This window comes from Thalia democratica, chromosome 2 (genome assembly GCF_965202585.1).
Source record: "Thalia democratica chromosome 2, ktThaDemo2.hap1.1, whole genome shotgun sequence".
NCBI classification, from domain to species: domain Eukaryota; kingdom Metazoa; phylum Chordata; class Thaliacea; order Salpida; family Salpidae; genus Thalia; species Thalia democratica.
In genome coordinates this window covers 44,563,308-44,587,924 of record NC_139166.1, presented here as the reverse complement: position 1 = coordinate 44,587,924, position 24,617 = coordinate 44,563,308, and the positions used below count along the sequence as shown (strand labels likewise).

At 24.2% G+C, this 24,617-nt stretch overlaps 1 protein-coding gene across 1 annotated transcript; it reads right to left on the bottom strand.

Annotated features, from left to right (window-relative positions):
• Positions 1-1,389: 1,389 nt before the first annotated feature.
• On the bottom strand, positions 1,390-24,205 carry LOC145829243 (inactive tyrosine-protein kinase 7-like). The gene is made up of 23 exons (XM_082936987.1): positions 24,114-24,205; positions 23,677-23,857; positions 23,407-23,540; positions 23,021-23,123; positions 21,290-21,480; positions 20,321-20,483; positions 17,818-17,963; positions 16,409-16,546; positions 15,208-15,354; positions 14,716-14,864; positions 14,163-14,295; positions 13,035-13,199; positions 10,511-10,755; positions 8,917-9,103; positions 8,375-8,501; positions 8,082-8,137; positions 6,705-6,836; positions 5,987-6,089; positions 4,845-4,992; positions 3,808-3,876; positions 2,855-3,006; positions 2,566-2,747; positions 1,390-2,199 (listed from the first exon to the last, which is right to left on the bottom strand). Exons 1-23 carry the CDS (start codon positions 24,142-24,144, stop codon positions 1,991-1,993), a joined length of 3,291 nt encoding a protein of 1,096 aa, XP_082793113.1. The 5' UTR covers positions 24,145-24,205; the 3' UTR covers positions 1,390-1,990.
• Between the last annotated feature and the right edge of the window lie 412 nt (positions 24,206-24,617).

Below are 24,617 nucleotides of genomic sequence, written 5' to 3'. Positions count from 1 at the left end.
GTATAAATTAAGTGAAAAATATTGTAGTTATAAATTAACGAAAATATATTTCATCTTGAAGATAATTTACAAATTTCAAACACTTGAGTTTTTTTTTATCAGTTTATATAATTATTAGTAACAGTTTGTGTTTTGTTAAAAAAATAAGATTGTGCCTAAAAAACATAAAAGCATTGTTGCAAAATGCTCAGGGTATTTCAAAAAATATATAATTTCTATTATAGTTATGTATAAAACTAATTTTACTCATGTCTACATATGGTGATTTAAGCAAGAAAAGTAACGTAACCTTTAAGCTTTCTTTTTAACGAATACTCTGATGTCGTAAAAACTACGCATTAAAACTTTATTTACAAGTCAGATATAAAGTTACGGCTATTGAATTACTAGCTTAGTCTTCATGATATTTAGATTAAGATGATATATTTATAGTTATTACATATTATTTTCATTTATATTTGGCCTAACCAGTTTTTCAAAAACTTATTTTTCAATATAAGAACACATCACTAATTTAAGTTAAGTAATTTGTGTAACAACTTCGGAATAGTTGTAATCCAATTCGTAATATTAATCCAGTACATTACATCTTGTTATACTAATAACATGTAAAAAGTAGAATTTTCACTCATATATACTGTAAATGCTATTGAAATAGACAAATTTTATACAAAAATTATTAAGAAATACAATATTTACAGTACTTACTTTCTCTAAGTAAATCCACTATGTTACTAACGTATAACAAAAAAAATATATATAGTTAAATAAAAATTTTCTGCAGTTTGTTACACGAACTTAACACAACATTTTAATTCGAAGTTTTCAAAATACCCTTAAAGTTTTAAACACTTTTGAAATGACTAAGTTAAAAAAAAAACAAATGATTTTTTATTCTTTGATTTGAATAAAAAAATTGAACTTATTTTGATTTTAAAAACATTTGCTAAAATTTAAAATTCTTTTAGTATTCCAACTTTTTGTTATTAAAATTTCATAAATATTTTAGCAAATAACCTTATTAAAATTACCTTTTTTACATTGGTAAGAATAAATTTAAAGGTTTTTTTTAACAGTTTATTTAAAAAATAAATAAGCTAGGAGTTATTGAAAAGTGTTTTAAATCGGAATTTAATATCTAAAATGTAAATTACAGAAGCATAAATCTGTAAAGACTTTTACTAATAGCAAGCAGAAATTACTACTCAAATTTACTTTTTCTAAACAACTAAAGGCAAATATTATTTTAGTAATATATATGATATATGGTTTAACTAATCAAATTTAGTAAGTTAAATTAAAACGTTTTTAAACTTTATTGTACAAAAAAAAAAAAAAACGCAGTTTTTTGATAACAAACTAACAAAAATCTTTAACACAAAATGAGCACTGTTTTTTCATCACAATGAAAAGAGAAAGCGTACCAACATAATTGAAAGGAAAATATATTAGTACCGAATGTAAAACATAATTAAAAATATGAATTAAAAAAGCAAACATCGAGCAACTTCAAAGATGTCTGATGTTTTTAAAAATGGTGATAAGGCTGCAGTTTGATAAGAATTCAAAACATACACAACACATGATAAAAAACACAAAACAATATCACAAAATATGAGGTAAACAAAAAAGAATGTTAATGAACTTAACGAGCGTATCTTATAAGGCCATAAAATTGAATATTTAATAAAAATTGTACAATAAAAATCATATATAAATTTACTATTAGAGTTTTTTAAATACAGTTTCGAAAATTCTTTAGATTTATTTGAGTATTCTTTAACGTTTTAAATAACCGAAGTTAAACTTTTAAAATAACGAGTTCTTGAACTTTATAATGCGGCAAAAAGTTGTAAAACTTAAGGTAGTAAAATAATCGTTTTCGTAAAAAACAGCTGTATTTTTTTACTCGTTCAATCTAAAACTTTACCAGCCATCACATTAAACTCCCCGCACCTGCAAGTCATCTTCCAACAATTCATTGACGTCATCAATCGTCATAATCACTAGTGTTCTTCTCATCTCCATCATCATGTATTTTTTGACTTATTATCGAGTGCAGCTTCTTTTTGATGGGTTTTATGTCGGGTCGGTTGCTGGGCAATATTTGACAGCACTTGTTTATCAGCGAGTTTATTCGCCTCGATGACGTCACTGTGGACAGACGCACCGAAGTGCCGAAACTATCGTCATTCAAAGCTGTTGAGTAAATTGAGTTTTGCTACTCTTGAAATTTCACTTAATCTTTGCTATAAACAAGCATTAGAAATATCTGTTGTTTACGAAATATCTAAAAAATAACACAAGACTTGTTAAAATCACATTAAAGCTTATAAAAACTTATATTGCGTCAACCGTGGTAATTAGTATATAAAAAAATATTTTTATAGAAATATCTTCTGCAAATAATTAAAAATATCAAATTGCATTTTAAAAAACCGCAGCAGTGAACTTTGTATACAGAAAAAAAATCATATAAAATAAAACATATAATCTACTAGACTACTAAGCTTTTGTTAATAATGGGTAAACAAATCTTGGCTGCTGCATATATGATCAACTTACATCTAATTAGTTGCTCGTCTTCAACACCTTCGTAAGGAAACTTTCCCAACATGAATATTTCCCAGCAAGTCACGCCGAAGCTCCACACTTCGGACTTGAACGAATAGCTGTTGGTGTATAGCGCCTCTGGTGACAACCATCTTAAGGGAATAACCCGACCGTCAAGCTCGCGGTAATAGTCCCTGAAAATTACATCATAAAAAACCGTAACTGTTTAGCTTAAAAAGAAAATAAATCCATAAACAATCTAAAAAAAGTTGAACTTTTCAATGGTAAATAATTCACTAACTGAAGAAATCCATCTTTGCTAAGCGATAGTTTGGAAATTTTAACTTGGAGTTGCGAACTGATCACACAGTTTCTGCAAGAAATGTCTTTGTGCAGAATGTTCAAGTCCTTCAAATGCTCCATACCGCAGGCTATTTGGTGACAGAGCTCCATCTAAAAGGTTTATTATGGAGTAAATTTTTAAAAGTTTACAACTTAATTAATTAAACTACATTTAAAACTAAAAGTCTGTGGTAATTACCTAGGATGATTTCCCACCAATATCAAACTAAAAATATATTATATTCGATGTCTTTTTTAACCATAATTATAGGCAAAAAATCAATGTTTTAAGCCAAACATGTTTATTCTAAAAAGATACTTTGTTTTAAACAAGCTATGTAAATACATAGTAAGAATTAAATTTTTTTATGATAAAATTAAATATTTAATCGACTTTATTTTACAATATCTTAATCAATATAAATAATTGTACTGATATAGTCCTTATATTGTCAAATAAAAGCGATTAAATATTTATGTTTTATTAGTTTATGATAAATAAGTATAATTTTATTTATGTATTTATAAAATATTTATTTTAACCTAAAAATATGGTTAAAAAAGATATTGAATATAATATATTTTCAGTTTGATATTGGTGCGACATTATCCTAAGTATGTCTTATTCGAATCAAAGTTTTAAAACTTGATATACTAATATTAGTTATGTTTTAAATGTTAGCTAGTTACTTGTCGAAGATGATTAAGACTACTTAGACAAAAACTAAAATTTATTGAGATAAAAATAGTTAACTCTATAATTATAAAGAATATAACAATATTTTTATTTAGATACAAATAAAAAAATGTTATTCAAAACTATTACAGTTTTTTATCTTATTATAGGTCTAAAAAAAATACAAAAAATTCAAAACTAATAACCATAATAATCTCAAAAGCTACTTAACAAACCTTTTGCATTTTAGAGAACTTGCTAATTCTTCCCTCTGAACTTGCTTTCAAACATAACTTTAATATTCCCTTTATAAAGATTATTATTCAATTTTGTGCAAATATTTTATTATTAAAAAGTAGTTTTAAAAGAATCCAGCAAACAAAACTTCGGTAAATTAAGATAGCTACTTTGATAGATAAGAAATAAACTTTAAAGTATACGTACAACTGTTAAATCAATAACCGGATTTTGAAATACTACTTTTATGACAAAAAACATTTTACTTACTTTAACTCAATTGTACAACATAATAAGTTTGTTTGCTACTAAAACTTTTTTTACTTTTATGTTAAACCAAATTAAAACAAGGAAAAATTTAAGGTGATAGGTTCAATTTAAGATAAAATAGTTAACTACTATGATGTTTGATGGATATATTGCAAAAATATTGTTAAAAACGTATTTTTAAAACATCACTAAAGTCAAAAGGATTATAACAGCAAAAATTGCATTTTCTCAAAATAATAAAGGACTATTTATTTGATTCAAAAAATAAAAACAGTTTTAATAAAATGTTTATTAAAATTAAGAAAAATATTGTATAGTGTAAAATGTTTTTAGTATCAGTAAAAGTAAGTTTAAACAACATTTACCTTAAAAAAATGAGATTTATGAATTAAGAAATGGTTTACCAAAAATGGACAAGAAAGGTCAAACTATTGTACTTAAAACAGTTTGTTTATGGTGCTATTTATAACTGACAAACAAAGTTTTAGATTTATAACTTAAATTTTTAAACTTATAAACATTAAATACTTTACATCAGTTTAATCAAAAAACAGTTTAATAAAAAATTTATGTTTTAACCTATACCGTTTTTGTTAAATAAAAACTTTTATAAGACCAAAGTTTAACGAAACACTTTTAGAACTAAATCTATACTTTTGTCATGTTACATGAAAACCATATTATCAACATACTTCTACAATTATATGTTATATATTATAATATGTTCTGAACTTATACAATTACTACTTTAATCAAATTTACGTACCCAGTCTAAGTATTCAGTTACAAGAAGATTTGGCTTTTTATCATGCGAGTCCCAATCCCAACTGACAGCGAGCAACTTGACAATGTTTTCGTGTTGAGACTTGCGTAGCATTTCAATATCGTCTTCAAACTGCTGCTGAGCTTCATCACTGTTTTATTTGGTTATACTGAACACATTCTACTAGTTACATGGGTAAAATATTAAAGTACTGGCGTTAAATTAGAATTATAATGAAATAGCAAAAATAATACACAATTGCTGAAAGTTCATAATATACAACATGAATTTAGAAGGCTGAAAATAAACAGTAATAGCATTTAAATATTGTATTAACAATTGCGGTACGTCAGATGAATTTCAAAACTAAAAAAAAGTTCAATGCAAAAAAAAGAATGCATAGATATAAACAAATTTATAAGTTTATACTTGATCAACAAACAATAAAATATATAAAACATGTAATTTTTTCGAGAGTTTTTAACTTTATTGATTTTGTTAAATTAACTTTGATATATAATCTTAATTAAAAGCATTAAATGATTTTTGTTTTACAACTTATTTTTTTCTATTAAACTTCAAAAATATGTTTAAGTCTGATGTGGTTTTGTTGGAATTAGCTATACTAAGTTTGTAAAGCAAAAAAAAAAGCTTTAAATTTCAATTGTAGTCTTTTCTTTACGTTATACAGACCGCTGATTTTTCTTGAATAAATAATAAAACTTAAGTTAAGTACATCATAGTTACAGCATTGTTAATTTATTGTAAGTAAAAGTTTTTCAATCAGTTTTATTCTTTCTATAACTATATAACTTGAGGAAAATCGGTTCAAAACAATCATCTAACGTTCACAGACTTAGTGACTCTACAAAGACATTGTTTCAATAAAAATAAAAACGATTTTTTTGTCAATTGCTTCTATTGAATAGGTACTCGAAAGGCATTTCAAAATGAATAAAAAACGGATTAAATTTAAAGTTGCTTTGAAAAATCTTTGAAAGTTTGACATAAAAAATAAAATTAGAATTTTTTTAATCTAATTTACTTTAACAAAAATTATGATAAAGATATATCGCAAAACTTTACCAACTTAAAAACCACAAAATTTAAATAATTATAAAATGGTAAATAAAAAAGTTTCAAACCTATTTTCTTCCATACTTTTGACCATCACAAGAACATCATCATCCAGTTGAGGAAATAAACCTGGAGCTCTGGACAAAAACACACTTCCCATCTCACCTTTTCCTATAAATTTTTATTTTTGTTCGTTCATTTTATTTGTCAGGTACTTTTAATGTATCGTTTTTTAATAATAACAGTAAACTTAACATTAGCATGTTATAATCGTAAAACTATTTTAGAAAAATATTTTTATTTACTTAACTTTTTAGTTAGTAATTTTTATTTGGTTAATTTTAAAAATTGTTGTTACTAAGTTTGTATTTGTCTGCAATGCAAAGAAAAAAATTAACACAGAAGATTTTGAAAGCACTTGAAAAACCTAACAAAGGAAACTAAAATCCTCCAATTATTAAAAAAAAAGCTTCACATTTATCACTTGAAAAACTGTTGAAATTTGGTACAATGCTTTAAAAAGCATTTATTGTACAGTTTGAGTTTTATTTAAGAATGATTTATGCACCGTATAAAACTAACCGGCTACAAAGCATTGCTGGTATTTGTCAATTATACATCACTAAATCTAACTACGGTCTTTTTGTTAGCTTTTACCGCTCAAGAACTCGAAAATGTTATTTAATTATCTAATTCCATTATACAACGCGACAAATTCTATTTAAAACTCCAATGTTTAATAACCTTAAGCTTTGGTTAAAAAGAAAAACAACAATAAAAACCAACCAATTACAGATACAGCTTGTATATTTTCAGACGGGTAATACAATTTTTGAAGCTTTTCGTTGTTGACTCTTTTTATTTGTTTCATTTGAATATTCGTACTTTTTTGTAACAGTTTGTCACTTCTACTATCATCTGTTTCAATTTTTTTACAAGACTTAGAACTTAAATTTTTTCAACACTTTTTTTATATAACTAAGTTTTATAAAAAATGATAAGCTAAAAATTGTAATTTTTTTAAACTTTAATTTTATATGTTAAAGTCATTAAATCTGAAAAACAAAACTGTCTAAAACAAAGTCTGTAAATTACTTTTTTTTAAGAAAGTCTGTTATAACTACAATACTTTTAAATATATTTTGATATAGTTAAATAATATAGATCTTAAACTAATATTTTTAGTTATAGTAGTTGTGATTGTTAATCTTTTTTTACAAAATAAATAACCAATATAATGAAACCAAAAATGTATACTATCGATTTACCGAACTATTTTTATATGTTATTATAACGCTATTTCGTAATTTTTAACTTGTTCTTATTGTATTTATAATGATGTAAAATTTTACACAAAGAAAGTTTCTGTATGAACTAGTTCAACATAATTGTTAGTTGAAATAACAAAATTAGAAAACTTGGTTTTTAATATTTAAGAAACTATTTTTGGATCTATAAATGAAAGAAACAAAAAAACTAGAACCAATCTGAATAGAACAGCTTAAAATAGCTCGTGTATATTTTTTTCAAATGTACTAAATTCTAGCATACATTTGATCAGTAGAACTTTAACTTAAAACAATTAACAAATATAATAATGTTTAAATTTATAAATTTGTATTGTTTAGTTATTAGTCAACTTTTATTATTAATTTTTTTTATTGATGTCAGTAAAAAATAAATAGCAACATTTGTGAAATAAACTAAGTTTTTAGTAAAACACCGATGTCGCTTTTAATGCTTTTAAACTAGTACTAGCCTTATTAGAAAACAAACAAACACAAATATAAACAATATTAAAAACAAATTAAATTTATACAATGCAGTATATAAAAACAAGTTAAACATTTTATTTTTCTAATTTTGGTATATTTTTTCGTGTATCAACTTAATACAACAATTTTTTAAGCAAAGCTAATAAAAGTTAATTAAATGTAGTTTGTTTAAGGTTCGTAGTTTTAAAAAAAACTATAAAGTAAAATTTAAAACATTTGTAACTCATACAACAAAAAACACTAGCATAAACTTATTTTGTATCTTTGAGCGATTTGAAATTAAAAGACTATAATATAAAAAAAAGTATAATTAAAAACGATGTAAATCTCAATTTTTTCCTAATTTAAGTCATATAAATACAATATTTTAAATAATTTAAATTCTAACCATTGACAGATGTTATTATTGGCGCATCAGATAGTTTTTTGTTCTTTTTGTTTTTCCTAAGTTTATAAAAATTTTAAACACTTAAAACTAGCATAAACATGTAGTATTAGGTTAGCTTAAAGTAACTTTATGCATTCATCAATTAAACCTATAAATAGTTTACTTAATTCATTTTACTAATTAAAGGTAAGGAAACCAATTTTTTATGTAACATGTATTTCTTCAATAATTCAAAATCTATTAAACGAAGTATAGCATAAACATACTTCTACCCATATAATTTAAAAATAAACCTGCAATAAAGTATGACACCAATTGTAATGATAATATAAGCAACCAAGCCACTAATCACTAGTGCTATTGTCTGAATTGTGAACGTCGTGTTTTCTTCTTTTCCGTTGTCTCCATCATCTGTGATACCTTAAAAACACAGAAAGTTTATTATAACAAATGTTTAACTGAAAAAGTATTTTAAACTTTTTTTTTAAGTATTTATACAGTTTCAGTTTTACGAGATAAAGTACTTTTCTAGATAACCTTTACAAATTAAGACTACCTACAACTGTTTAAAGTATACATTAATACAATTTTTAATTATTTATCTAATAAAAAATACATCTTAATATTATACAATTTAGCAGTAGAAAAGACCAAAACTTAAAAAAGCACCATAACAGTTGGGTTTACTACTTTTAAAATAATACTTTACTGTTTTCAAAGCTTTTTATTCAAAATTTGTTGTACAACATATATGCACTTATTAATTAAAAAAAAATCTAACTTAGTAATGATGAAAACAAACGATCAACTTAATTCACCGATACATATAACTTACCTTTTATCAGCTTCAATTCTGCACTTTTATTAACTTGAAAGTCACAGATTTTGTACACGCAAGTGTAAGTTCCGTGGTCTGTACTCTGAAAGTTTCTAATATGCAGTGAATTATCATCAGACACGTGAATGCGATACTTGCTCTCGGGTGACTTCTTGTATTCGTACTGACCAAACTGCCATACCACCTGAAGAAAAAAATATAAAAAAGATGAAATTTGCCATACAAAATTTAGTTTATTTAGTGACTTGATTTTGTACTACTAGTAAACTACTTGATGAAGATACACTTCTACAACAGAAAGACAAACAAAAACTAAAAATGTTTAAAGATAATAAAAACAACTTAATAATAACTCAATTATTTTTAGTATAAATAGAATAATGTACTAGATGTTAAATTTAGTTTAATTTTTAAAATAACTTAAATTTAAAAATTTTCAATTTACTATTTGGTTATTTACAATTTGTATATATTATACTTACTTTTAAAAAATAACACTAAGAATTTAAACGGTAAATAATATATTCCATTAAATTTTATAACCATAACTAAACTATAGTACAACAAGTTTTGATTTAAACAAGCACAACTACAACATTTTTATAGTAGTACAAAACCTTATTTAAATAAAACTCTAAAAACAAAGATTTTGACAACTTTTATTAAAACTGCTTTAAAACAAAATCAACAACGAATTCGCTCAATCGTAACAAAGATGACAACTTGTTTTTTTTAAGGAGACATATAGTGTTTAATTGTTGGTAGAACAAATTATGCGTATACTTTTGTATTTGTCAACGTTAAGGTAGAATAGTTCAAACTACTGTAAAAACTTGTTTTGGTATATAAAACCCTTTTTGAATTAAACAGTTCAAACTAAACACATTAGATTTAAGTTACTTACGTAGATTTAAAACTATTTAAATTTACCGGTAGCACTTAATTATTTGCTTGGATAATACAATTGACTCAATTTAAGTCTATACAACAGTTAGAATAATTTTTTAGTAAACAACAAAATTTTCAGTAAATGTGTTGATTTCTTTTGTGTGTAATTTATCTAAAACCCATATGATATTATACAACTACCAATTGTTTATAACCTTATTTAATAAACTAAGTTAAAATAAACTATTTTGCAACCATTAAAACAATTGAAAGTATTTACACATTACATTTTTTAATTAAATTCTAAGTTATTCAAACTTGAAAATAACACAAGTTTATTTTTAACTTAATATATAAAAAAACAAACGGTTTGCCATACCGCTTAAACACATACTAACCGCAAACAAGCACACTTATTAGGTTAGATAAAAAAAACTTTATACCTTGTTTGTAGTTATGTCTGTAGTACCTAAATGTTCATATTTTTTGGGCAGTGAACTTTTTTTCAGTCTAACAAAGTACTTAAGTACAAAAAGTAACTGTTTTGTTTATGTTAATCAAAACCTAATACTTATAAAAACTATAGAAATTAAAAAACACTTGTATAATAATAAAAGTATAAAATATTTCATTTCTTATGCGTTGAATTTATTTTTTGATTTTTTTTTTTTGAAATTTAAAAGTGAATATAAACAAAGCTGACCTCTAAATCAAGGTTACTAGCGCGACACTTCAACGTGACGTTGTTGTTAAGTTTAATTTCCATGTTATTGAGATTTTCTTCAACTATGACAGGCCTTTCTACTACGGTCACCCGCACAGTTCCATCGGTGTTTGTTTTACCATCGCTGGCTATGCATTTGTACAAACCCGCGTCGCTTTGGCTGACGTTTGGGAATATCAAAGTTGAAGTGAGTCCGTTCGCTGACTTCAGAGTGGTGAAGTTGTCTGCAGAAAGTTAAACGTTTAAATTCCAGCTAGAGACTTAATTCATTAATATTTTCAGAGTGCGTTTAAATTCAAATAAGCAACAGTTAAATGTTTTTATTCAAAATATAAAACGTATATTATGACGATTTCTAAATCAAAATTGTTTTTTTCACAGAGCTCAAAAATAAATTTTTGTTAAGCTTTTAACAAAGAATTACTTTAAGAATTAAAATACCAAGAATAATTGCAAGAAAAAACTTTATGGGCAGAAAAAATTACAATAAATCGAAACTTAAGAGCATTTATGATTTAAAGAAAAAATACTTTACATAGCGAAGGTTCATGTGTGACTATAAATATTTGCTGGCATTTATGAAATAGTTTTGTTTATTCTAATGACAGCTGAAGTTTAAGTCGTAAGAATATAATATATTTGCTAATCTTATCAAGAATAGTTTTCTTATGCCTGCCATGTAATTGAACTGAAGCATGACAATGTTGTAAACTCAATTAATTAACTACTTAAAAATAAATAAATGTGCTTTAAAAGTAGAGGAAAGGAGCTTTTTAAATCTTTGTTAAAGAAACAGCGACGGTACTTATATTAATTTTTAATTAACTAAATAGTTAAATATTATGTACAAACATTAAATAATAATTAAAACTATTAAGAACAACTAAACAAACTGAAAACGCCCATCAACGTGTTTTAAAGTACACATAAGAAAAAATATAAACATAATGGCATAACATAAAATTTAATTAGAAAATATTTACTATTTTTATAGTTTTTATTAGTTAAAAGTTCTTAATCCTATTAGTTATTAAATTAAAAGCAACTGTTCCGTATTTGAAACATACTTATTAGGCTTAAAACTAGTACCTAAAATATCTACTAATTATGTTATACAAGTATAAGATAAAAACTAAAGAAAGTTTAACTTTGGATTGATGAAATGCAAGGCTGTACATTTAAAAACATTCAAAACAATACATTGTTCAATAAATAGAAAACTTAATGTATTTTGTTTCTAATAGTTTACAATGATCTATTTATGTTTAAAAATTGTCTAATAAAAAGTACCAATTTGTTATACATCAAATTTGTCATTACCTAAAAGAAGAAAAAATTATTAAAACGATTACACAGCTTTTTTCCATTACAAATAAAATAACTGCTCAATAAGCAGGGAAATATAAAACAAGCACGTATAATTGTTAGTTTTACTTCAATATTTCAATTAAGATTTTTTTTCAAGCTTTTGATTAATACGAAGTTAAACTGTTTAACTTTCCCAAGAATATCAATAAGTTGGAATGTTTTTTTTTCAATTTAAATAAATTACAGATTTTTACAAAGAAATTATAGATAAAAGTGCTTCGACATTTTTAATTGTTATACTTTTTACAGATCCATTTGAATTGAATATTTTAATTTCAAATAAATAATTAAACTTAAGTATTAATTAGTTTATAATTGATATAAGCTTTTAATTCTTAAACAAACGCTTGTAAACACCATTCACTTTAACTTCCTTTAAACTATTTACTCAAAAAAATTAGCTGATAATAATTTGATTTTCTAAAATAATATGCTATCTTTCGTTTAAATTTTCTTTCTGCTTCTATAAATTTATAAACAGTTATACAGATACATATACAAGTCTATTAAAAATTTTGAATTACAAATAAAAGAACAAATTATTTTTTATTAAAATTTTGCTGAAAATTTAGTTTATTTGAGTTTACAAAATAAGATAAAGAATTTACACAATATTAAAATTTATTCTGTATAAATTAAACTAGGATTTTTTTTTATAAATAAACTTGATTTTGTTCAGTATTAAACTGGTTTACAAGACCATGATATAAAATGAGAAATGAAAAAAATTAACAAAAAATAAAATATAGATTAAGTCATTAAAAATTAGTATTTTACCAGAGTTCAAGTGAAATTTTTATTTAAAATTATTTAATACAATTCTCTAGTCAATACACATTTATAAAATTTATTACACGATTTAAAAAACATATAGTTATACTAAATTAATTTTTGATAGTATTAAATATATACAATATTTTATTAAAAGTAAATTTAATTTACCAATAGTCACCGTCATAACAATCGTTATTATTTTGAAATAACTAACAAGCTTAAAATAACATTTCGAAAAAAAAAGTAGTTGGGTAAATAAAAATTGAATAGGCTTCACATAGTTTCTCCTAAAATAACGAAAATTGATTAACATTTTTTTTATTGCTGTGTATAATAATTTTATTATATTTAAATTTTATACCTTGTTGTAAAGTCTTTTTATTCCTATTTTTCAATCTACTCCACTTTACGTTAATCTTGTTTTTAGAAGTTCCATTTGATAAGCCACTGATTTTGCAATCAATTTTTCTTGTTTCATTTGATGCCAAGCATCGATCTTTTAAAGGAGGAAAAATCTTCAAAGACTCTGTAACAGAGTTCAACCAATTAATTTAATTCAGTTAAAATGACGTAAATATAAGCACTATTTATTTTTGAATAGTTTAAAAAGTATTATATAATTATTAAAAAGCGCTAATTATAATAAAGTGTACATACGTTTTGAAAATCTATTTATACCTTCGTAAGTAAATAACAACAGATTTTTAATTTTGAAGAAATATCTTTTTGGGTTTACTATAAAACATCAACAGTTGTTTATGAATACTTTATAGTAAATCGATATTTTCTATACACAGTTATATTAGTTTATCATTGGCATTAGTCAGATATTAAAGATTATATTTAGTCTTGGTATGTGCGTAAACGTTGGAATTTTAATTATTTACTGAAAAATATATTATGTATGTTATTAATGCAAAAAATAATGACAATGTAACGTCTATAAATTCAAAGGGTGTCTGGAAATTAGTTTAACATTCAAAAAAGTTTTGTTTTTCTTTTATCTTAAATGTTAGTAAAACAATAATTGACTGCAGTTCGATAATATAAGTAAAATTGTTTTTTATAGCTTAGATCGAAATAACAATAAAACTAGTGTTCGCGTTGTATAAAAACAAATAGATATGTAAACTTTTTCTAGAGTATTATTATAGTAGTATATTTAACTATGATAAGTTGTGCTTTAAAATTCATACCTATCTGAACTTTAGAAGTTGAAAAACACCTACATCTTGTTAACACGATACATTTAATAATGAACATTCGTGCAGCTGCATTTGTTTACAAAAAAACAACTTGGGTTTACGTTGTATTAGGAAGTGATTTCAAAACAAAACTATCTACTATACTTATTTGAATGCATTAAACAGATGTTTTTATCAAAACAATATATTTTGGTTAACTATAAACAATAATTAAATTGATATTACTCCTGCTTTATATAGCAAAATATAAAAATTCTATAATTAGCATGACTTTAACGCCAAACCTGTAACTTTAAGGTAAGCATAATTCGAAGTTACAGATTGGAAAATATCTGAGTTAGGAATCAGTTCACAATGATATCTGCCTTGATCAGAAGTATCAGCTTTGTTTATTGTAAGTTTATGTTTGTCAATTATCTGTGAATTTGTAATTTCATTATAATAAGGGATACTAGTTTTTTATAACTTTAATTCAATATTAAAAAAACTAGATAACTTAATAACATTCTTTTTTAAAACTTTAGCAAAAAAGGAAATATTTGAAAGCTACATAGCCAACATATAAATACTAAGTGTTTAAAGTTCAACAAAAGTGTTTTTAAAAGGACTATTACCTTAAAAACTGGCATCAAACTCTTATTTTGACCTTACCATACATTTATAAGCATAAAAACTAAATTATAAAAGTAATAACAACAATTGACTCAGAATTCTATAAAATTAAAAGACTTGTTCAAAAAAAAAAACTTCCACTCTTAAAAAATGTACGAGAAGTGTATTTTGAAACTTTGCAAGGTACAACTTTAAAAAACTATCATAAAATGCAAAATGACGTACAATTTTGTTTTCCTCGTCGGCAAGTATCGTTCCGTTCACCCACCACTGCACGCTGGGTTTGGGGACGCCTGCGACCACGTCACATTCGAACAACACGTCGGAATATTCGTTGACCGTTTGCGAGCGCAGCTTTCCCACCACGGGCTTCACTGCAAACACATTTCAAAACTTTACCGAGTTGTTTTAAATCTTTTCATTTTGTCTTGTAAAAAACTGAGAAGTTTGGAAAAAACATTCGATTGCGTTTCAAAATAATCGAGCTTTGATAAATTTACAATAACTGATTGAATTGAAAGTATTGTTTAGTTTTGTTTATAACTTCAACTAGGTTAGATTTTTTAAATTAAAGAACACGTTTGCATATTAAAAAAAAGTGCAATTAATTCATTTTATCATAATACTAGTCAACAACTTACACTTGTGAACAAACTAAAATGCAAAGAAACACGTCTTAAGTATCTAGGTAAAATTTTTTTTTGCATAATTTCGAACCTAATTGTTTTAATTCCAGTGTAAAGTTTGTACTTCCAGCTATGTTGCTTGCCACACATAAGTATTTACCTTCATCAGCTTCACTTGCTTTTTCAAACACAATCATACCATTCTTAGTTTGCTTTACTCTTTTGCTCTCATCATAACCTTGTTTTTTTATTTAGTAATGTAAGGGTTCTTTTCCAAACAACTAGTTGTTTTTAATTAATACAAACTTTGTTTGTATCTAATAAATGTACTTTTAAAAAATGAAATCAGTAAGCCATGTTTGTCGACAGAAGTTTTTATTTCAAACATAAATTATTGAGCATTTAAAACTAGTTTATAATCAAAATATTGAATTTTCTAAACTCAGTCTTTGTCTCCGATAATCTTTAGCTAATAGTACCCAGGAGAAGTTTTATTGTCAATTACATGTAACTAAATAACCGTTTTATTTTTGGACATATAGAATAAATAGTATATTAAAAACTTTTTTTGTACTTTGTCAGTTTTACGATAAAATAACAAACATTTATTTTCTTTAATTAAGTTGTATAAAAATTAAAGGATTAGGTAATATGTGTAAGTAATAATTTAAATGAGATATAACTCAACTTGACTAATTTATTTCAGGCTCCAAAAGTAACACCTGTGTAAACATTTAGCGACAATTTAAAAAATTATATCAGAAATGATACTTTTAGTGACTGCTACATTTTTTTAACAGAAGTACGTATTTACAAATTTAAAAATTATCTAATCAATATTTTGAAAGAAAAATCAGGACAAATAAAATTTAAAACTAATTCATTAATATTCTAAACCTTTACATACTAATAAAGAAGAAAGATTTAACATAAAAGTTTTTAAACCGTAAGGTTAAAAGTTAACAACTAAGAAAATAAATACCTTGATAATTTTGTTATCTAAGTAAGTTTGAAACTAAATATTACAATTACGTCTACAGAAAAATGATTCTTGCAATATTGTAGGTGGTCCAATTACAGCTTAAAATCGTTGGAGAACTCAAAGTTTACTTGAAGTAAGACTTAAATTTTACCAGGAAAAGAATTTTATCAAAAAACATTAAGCCGAAAATTTTAGCATATACTTACAAACTTAAAAAGTATAGATTCATGTATTTCTCAAACAATCATCGGTTAACAATAAATGAGCAGTATAATAAACTTCGCCAATTAAAACAACGTATTTAACTAACTAATTGCAACTTTATCCTTGTACCACTTAGTTGTTGGAGTGGGTTCGCCGGTAGGTGCGGAGCATTTGTGCTCGATGGAAGGTAGCTCATAGAAATATTTGATATAGTATTTGTTTTCTTTTTTATAGTCCTCTATTGCTGCGTATACGTCAACAAATAAAATATATTCGTTACAGAAATATTAACTAATACACATATGTTTATTTATTTTTTGTTTATATATAGCTTTACTTCAAATTATTGTTTTAACAATAAGATACTGATTACAAAAACTAAACCAACTAAGTTATTATAAAATAACTCTGATCAGTATATCAAGTTTACAAGAGTAAAATTTTTGTATTCGAAACACGCCCGGGGCCTTCTATGTAAGCTAAATCAATTAACTATACTTTGTTTATATAACAACAATAACAAGGTTGTTTAATTTCAAAATAAGTAAATTAAAACTAAACTACAAAAAAAAATAATATAGATTTTAATAAAAATTTTTTAACTAATAATATAATTTTTATTTAATTTAAATTTGAATTTAAATTCTAATGCGTTTTAAATATTTTATAAAACACAAATCATTCACTTGCAAAATAAATAGTTTTTTATTTATTTTAGCTTATTAAAAATACTCTTTTACAACAACCACAAATAAGGTATAACATTTTCATTGTAAGACTCACAAAATTTAATAGATACTTTAAGTACATTAAATACTAATATAAAACAGTTTAAAAAAGCCACAGACGTATAAAAATAAGTATAAATCATTTGAATTTTGGTTTTGCATAACTTTTTTTTTGCAAATAGTAATTAAATCTATTTTTGAATATATTAATTAGATAAAGCTTCTCATATAAGCATAGCTAGCTTTAACGTGCAATAATAGGCAGTTTGATTAAATTTATGTCAAGTTTTATACTTAATCAATTAAAAAACTACAAAAGTCTAAGAAAAAAAACTACAACAAATGTTTTTATTCACAACTATCAACTAAAATGTTAATTTCTATAAAAAACTTTATATAAATACTATTTAAATACTACTAATACTATACATTACATTAAATTGACTTTAAAAAACAAAAATTGACTAATAAATTTATAATTATTGTACTTCAAAGAGTTTTAAAACTTTTAACTTTTTACTGCAAATGAAAACAGAACATACATGATAATTTACTTAAATTTATTATCTTCGAGTTAATCAAAACTTAACAGTTAAAAAAGCCTAGGTTATATTATTAGATCGTCTAACTTTATCTTAAGTTTATTAACCATATCAATTTTTTGTATAACAATAGCATAATATTTTTAATATTTACTAAAACAGAAAACGAAATATTTTGAAAAAACTAAAGTAATGTTATAATTAGACTTCAATATGACAATTGAAATTAAAACTAAATTACTTACTAGCTATGTCAACATTTACTTTTCTCTCATAAAATCCGCAGCCTTTACATATATTTTTAGCATGACATCTAAAACTTTCAGATCTGCGCTGTTCGTAGCGGTATAAAGTTCCATTTGGAAATATAATTTGCCTTGGTATATCTTCTCTGTGTTTCAATTTTTTATATCAATTCTCAATATATTGCTCAAAAATGCATTATTTAGGAAATATTTTGTTTAACATATAATAATAATTATTATTATTTATATAGTAGAAATACTTTTTATATAAGTACGTAAGATATATAGACGATTGTTTTATCTAGTGAAAAAGTTAGTTCTTTATTATTCGAGAAATTAAATTCCCTACATAGTGCTATCATATTCACCAAAGAAACTGAAGTAAATAATCAAATATCCTTCTTGGATGTTTCGATCAAAAGAAAAGATAACAACTTATCACGTCGTATTCAAAAAACCTTCATTCACGGGTCAAAATCTAAATTTCCAATCTTATTGTAGCAAGAGAAGAAAAAATGTTTTAATTTTAAACCTTATTTCACAGAATTAAGATAATATTTCTTCCTAATAGTTTTGGAGATTGAGTTTAATGTTATAAAATAAATGCTAATAAAAGATGGATATCCCAATCCTTTGATTGATTGAGTTTTTAAAACTGAAATTAAATAAAACTCTATGGTCCTGAGAAATGTCCAGTTCTTTTTTTTTTTGCCTAATTCAGGTGAAAAACCGACTCAAATTAAAAGAAACATATAAAGTATATCGTGCTGCTAAACCTAGAGCTATTTTTACATCAAGTTCTGTTTTAACTTTTAAAGGTAAAGATGTGGGTTACACGTTTGGATGCTGTTGCTCAAACAGTTATATTGGTCAAACCTCTAGACAACTTGAGCCAGAATTAAAGAGCACATTCCAAAGTGTGTAAGAGTACATATTAAAAATCAGATAAAGACAATTAATGTAGAAATTCGAATGCAATGAACAGATCTTCAATATCAGAACATTTATTTTAAAATCCAATTTGTGGAAATAGCTATAATGAAACGAAATTCAAAATATTAAGAAGTTGTAACAATATTTTTGAACTGGTCAAAATTGAAGCTATATACATTCATTTAAATTAACCAAAGTTATGAAAGCAAAGTTATAAAATAATTTGATTATGCATTATCCTTTTTAAGTTAATTAGTGCTCTCATGTTATTTTTAGTTATGTTTATTTAGAAATTTAATTACTATTTTGTTTAGTTTTTTGCTCGATTAACAAAGATGTAATTATAAGGCTATATAAGTTTAAATTTTCTTTAAATTGTTACAATTGTATCATACTGATGAAAATTTGTTGAATGAGAGACCTTGTTTGTTTTGAATTAAGTACAATAGTAGACTAATTTCAAAATACTTTTTTGTTGAAAATAAAGAATTATGTGCTGTTTACTAAATTACAAAACTAAATCTCTGCTTGTTTTTTTATTTCTAGTTATTTATGTGTCTTTTAGGGTATAAAGAGTAAAATTTTTTTAAGTCTTGTTTTTTTTGATGACTAAGCTACCAGTTGCTCTCTACCATTTAAATAAATAAAGAAACTTTTGAAACATAAGCGATCAAACTTTGAGAGTTTACTAGGTGTCTTATAGAAGGCGAAATTAAAAAGACGAAAAAGACTATTTCATTAAAAAAATACCTTTTATTAAAATTTTATGAACAATCGAATTCAGACTTTCTCAGCCTAATTTTTTTTTAATTAAAAAACCCGTCTGAAAATAATATTCAAGTTTTTTATTAATATATAAATAAAATAAAAAATTTTTAAATTGCTATAAAATTTTTACTTTTCAGTAACAAAAAAGCTGTTGAGACATATGTTTTTATAATGTTGCAACGAACTCTTCCTGAAAATTTGAGGTCTCTAGCTAAATACAAGTTATATAAATATTTAATTAACTTTTAAATTTCAGAGAAAGTGGGTAATAAAAAATTTGTAGTTCATCGGCTAGTATTAGAATTTTTTTTTTATAAAATATACTATACTTCAAACGTTAAATTTAACTTTTATATTTTATCACAACTTTTATTTGATAGTCAATGTTATTTTAGTAATGTTAAGAGATGTTGGACCCACCTTGCCCTAACATTTTTTACATTATAAATTTAAATATTATTCTATAACATTTATTTCATAACAAAATGTTTCCCCCTGTAGGGCTTTTCAGTAATAACTAAATTCTTAATAAAATAGAATCTATTTTTGTGTCCAAAAAATCGAGTTAAGAACTCTAGTTGTGCTTTTAAACCAAAAGTACATAATTTCCTAAACACTATAAATTCAAAATATGAATGCTTTCGTCATAAAACAGTCAGGTTTATGTATTTCAAAATTTAAAATTAAAAGTTAAAAGCAAAAAAAAATATTCAAACATCATGCTTTGGTTTAATTTGTTGTAGTTTAAATTTCATAGTTTTTATAGGAAATCCTTAAAAAAACCTTTTAAAATATTACTAACCTAGTCTTGTTTTTTAGGAATTCTAAACTTCTTGAACTTACAATCCACTGAAACTCAACATCATAATCATCAACAGCCCATGCATAACAATGAAGCCAAATTTTTGATCTTTTTTTTACAACAAGGTCTTTAGTAATGTCATAAATATATGGTAATTTTGGATCTGTAAATACACTTTTGATTATAAAATTGTTTTTTCGTTAAGCTGCTTAAAGTACTCTTTACTATCACATAAAAAAATATTGATTTTTATTCTAGTTTTAATAAAATAAATTATGAAAACAGGGAAGTATCAATTTTGATACTTTTGTATAATGTTTCTACCTTGTACATTTAAGTTTAGATTTTTTTATTAATACCTCATTATCAAAATATTCTCGGGTACGTAGAATATGATATTGAAGAATAAGTGTTAAATTTTTGGTTTAAAAACAAAAAATAATTAAAAATTTTTCGTTTGAACAGTTCAAAAAGTATTAAAATTATTATAACCAAGTAAAAAAAACTTAAACCCATGAGTTTAGCCAATCATTAATAAAACTTATTTAGCTTGATAGTACAGTACAACATAGTATTTGATAAAATTTCAAACTAGACAGATTTACAAAAAGTCTTAAAATACTGCTGAATTAAAAACATATCTAGTTTATTTACTAATATTTGTTATAGTTTGAGAAAAATGTTATTTAAAAACTTAACTTGCCTTGATTTTTTTACTACAGAAACTGTATAAAAACTACAGAGCTTTTAAAGAAAAAACAAGCATTTACCAACTATTAAAAATACACTAACAACAATGAATTTAAATTTTGATGATATGATAATGCACCAAGCAAATATAAACCATTTTTGTTAGTCTTACTGTTTTCATTAATCTTACTCACATTTGTGCCGTCTATTTTAAAGACTTCTAAAAACTTATTAAATTAAGTAATTTATTTGCTTTATTTTAAAATTGAAATTACAAACCTCTTACATGAATCAAAAACTTATTTTTAGGTAAATTACAAGTTCCCATTTTCATGCTTCCAACACAACAACTGATAATTGAATCATTTAACTTCATTGTAACTTCACTTATGTTCATTATTTTCGAGCTTTCATCAACAACTATCTCACTACCATTTTTAAGCTGCCAACTCCACTTAATTTTATGAGGTCTAAATAAGTAGAATTACAGTAAATAGTACAGTACATATCAGATAATTTTTGATACATTATAGAGTAACCTGCCACCTTTGTACACACTTTTTAGCCGAAAAACGCTATGTTCAAAACATTTTTTTTTGCAATATTAAATACCAACCTAAAAAAAGTAATACAAAAGTAATAAATTTTAAAGAAAGTTATACTGTACCAAATTAAAGTGAGTTAAAACTAAAGGAACAAGATATTAAGTTATGAACCTACTAGTTGTATATCAAACCCAAATTTAACACAAACATACAACAGTTTTTTAATTAACAAAAATAACAAAAAGTTCAACTTAAAATTGCATTCCCTATGATGAAAAAAATAGGAATAAAAATACTTAAAAAGTCATTGAAAATTTAGATAAACGAAAAATGTATAGTGCAACTAACATTTACATACCAAATAACCGAAAGATAAATATAAATAAAAAGCGATATTTATGAAAATAAAGAACTTTGCAATTAGAAAGCTAGCCCGTGTTATTATGGTGTTTTTAAGTGACCTGAGATTGTGAAAATCATGATAAAAACATCAAAATCAAAAATACTTATAAAATTAATAAAAATTCTAAGCACTCTTTCTTTAATCCATTACTGCCAATATTAACTATGGTAACCACAGTCGACAAAGAGAAACACATCAATTTCTCTTAAAAGCATCACACCATTTTACCCTTTATTGTTGAGTTTTCTACCAAGACAACCAGTTATTTAAAACTCAAAAAAGCTAAATAAGTAAGCAGGAGTAAAGGTTTTTAACCGTAAACTAGCTCTTTAGTGGCTTTTAACATGTCTGTATTAGACTTAATGTAATTAATACAGGGTGGCCACTGGTTTTTGATAAATTTCTTCCAGGTTTTCTGAATTTCTTCAAAGTTTTTGAAAGTACACGTTTTTGAGTCTAATTTTAGATTAAAGTTAAGTTTGAGGTAAAAAACTGTGTTAAATAGTATAAAAACATTGAAAACATACTGTAAAGCTACTTTAAACGGGTTTTTTAATTTAAAAAAAATTTGATGTTGACAAAATTTTTTTATCTATATGATTTTTTTTTTGTGTCAAATCAAAACTTTACTCCTTAACATGTAAAAATTGTTTAAAATTCCAGGTTTTTTATAAAACTTCTCAATTTCCAAGTTTTTTTTTAGCCTAAACTCAGTTTAAAACTGTCAAATTTTAAGTTTTCCAGGATTCCAGATTTAGTGGCCACCCTGCTAATATAAGATCAAAATGTCTTGTGTACCTAGGTTGAACGTTACTTACTTTATATATCAAAAATAATCTTATTAGTTTTTTTATTGAAACTGTTTTGTTTTAAGCAAATAGCAGACTCTTTTGAACAGTTTAAATTTAAACAATTTAAACTTTAGTTCAAATCAGAAATCATAAATTTTATTACGAATAGTGCAAAACAATATAATTTTACTTTATCTAATTGTTTTTTTTAATTTATTTATAATTAAATACTTTTTATTATAAATTTGAAAATTAAAACAAGTATGCTAACTCAGGTTTCCCAGTAATATTGCAGAATAGTTTCAAATGAGATTTTGGATGTATTTTATATTTTGCATCTGGTAACAATACCACTATACCATTATGATCTACCCCTGGTTGAAAGATTTATTAATTTTTACATTAAAATAATTCTTTATATTAAAAAATTTTAACTTTGTTTTCATTTTAAGACAACTGTTTCAATGGACTAAATGTCAATGTTATTAAAACAAACAAAAGATAATATCAATATCAAATTCTTTTTACAATACATTTTACAACATTTTATTCTTTATAAAGTGCAAAAGTTGTATAAATTTACAAAAATTAAATGTTAGTATTTTAATTTTATAAAGAAACAAAACTTTATTTTAACTGAGCTTTTTTCTTACTAACACTTGATATTTAGTTGAGCAGGATTTGAGTTATAAGATTTCCCAGTCGTTATATTTACAGCTACACATACAAAATTACCATTATCTAACTTTAGATCCACTTCTTTAAAAACCAAATTGTTCTCTACAACTTTTCTAAAACAAAATACATTACCTAGAGTTTAATATGGATAAAATATTACTTACAATATCATAAAGTGATTTAAAAAGGTAGAAAAAATTACTACTACTTAATATAAATAACAATTAATAATAGTAAATATTAACTAACCTTCTTTCATCTGGAACTACTTTTACACCATTTAATGTCCAATGAATTTTAAAATCTTCCTCTTTATAATACTTAGTATTTATTCCACACTGAAGAGTAGCTCTTCTACTATGAATTGCATCAATATCTTTTGGTGAAGGTGAAAATATTGAAAACTTTGATATTGAGTTTGGGAGAAAAACTGAAATTTACATACATAAAAACAAATTATTTTATATAATTTTAGTTGAAAACTTGAAGTTTAATTAGAAAATAGTTTAAAGTGAGAAATTTAATTACAAATAGAGACTATTTTGGTATTGACTATCTTGGTAACAAACTTTACCCTTTCTTTGATCATTAACAATAAAACACAAGAAAGCCATTAAAATTTGCTTAAGTATACAAAAACATAAAACTTTTTTTAACTTAAAAAATTATAATTTTAAAACACTTACTTAGAAGAACAAATATAAAGTACAGTCTCATCCTATTCACAACATTTGCTGATTAATAAAATATAACTTAAACAAAACAATCAATACACTCTGAAAAAAACATTTAGATTTAAAAGCTTGAATAACATTAAATTTATTTTAAAGTAAATTTATTAAGATTACACAAAATTTAAGTAGTAATTTTGCTTTAAAAAAAAGTTTTTATTAAAAGATTGTAAGTATAGAATCCTTAATTGAAATTTTGCAGTCAGTTTCTTTTTTTTTTAATTTGTTCAAGATTGTTTTTAAACCATTGTCTAACACTTTTAAATTAATTTAGCTTGATTTGCTTTGCTGAATTTATATGTTAGTAGTTTTGTTATTTAAAAACCATTATGCAGTGAACTAATTGGAATAATAGTTACAATGGTAACTTGTGTTAACAAAATAGCCTTTCACTTTAATTAAAATGACATAAGTCTTGTAAAGTTGTTTAAAACAAAACTATAACAGTGACAATAATAC

Bases quoted from the DNA above. Each gene is read 5' to 3' on its own strand.
- LOC145829243 (XM_082936987.1), bottom strand. From the start codon at position 24,144: ATGAGACTGTACTTTATATTTGTTCTTCTAA. The intron at 3,007-3,807 runs GTTTGTTAAGTA...TAAACCTTTTAG, and splicing joins AGTTCTCTAAAATGCAAAAG to ATGGAGCTCTGTCACCAAAT. The intron at 2,200-2,565 runs GTAAGTTGATCA...TTTACTCAACAG, and splicing joins AGACGAGCAACTAATTAGAT to CTTTGAATGACGATAGTTTC.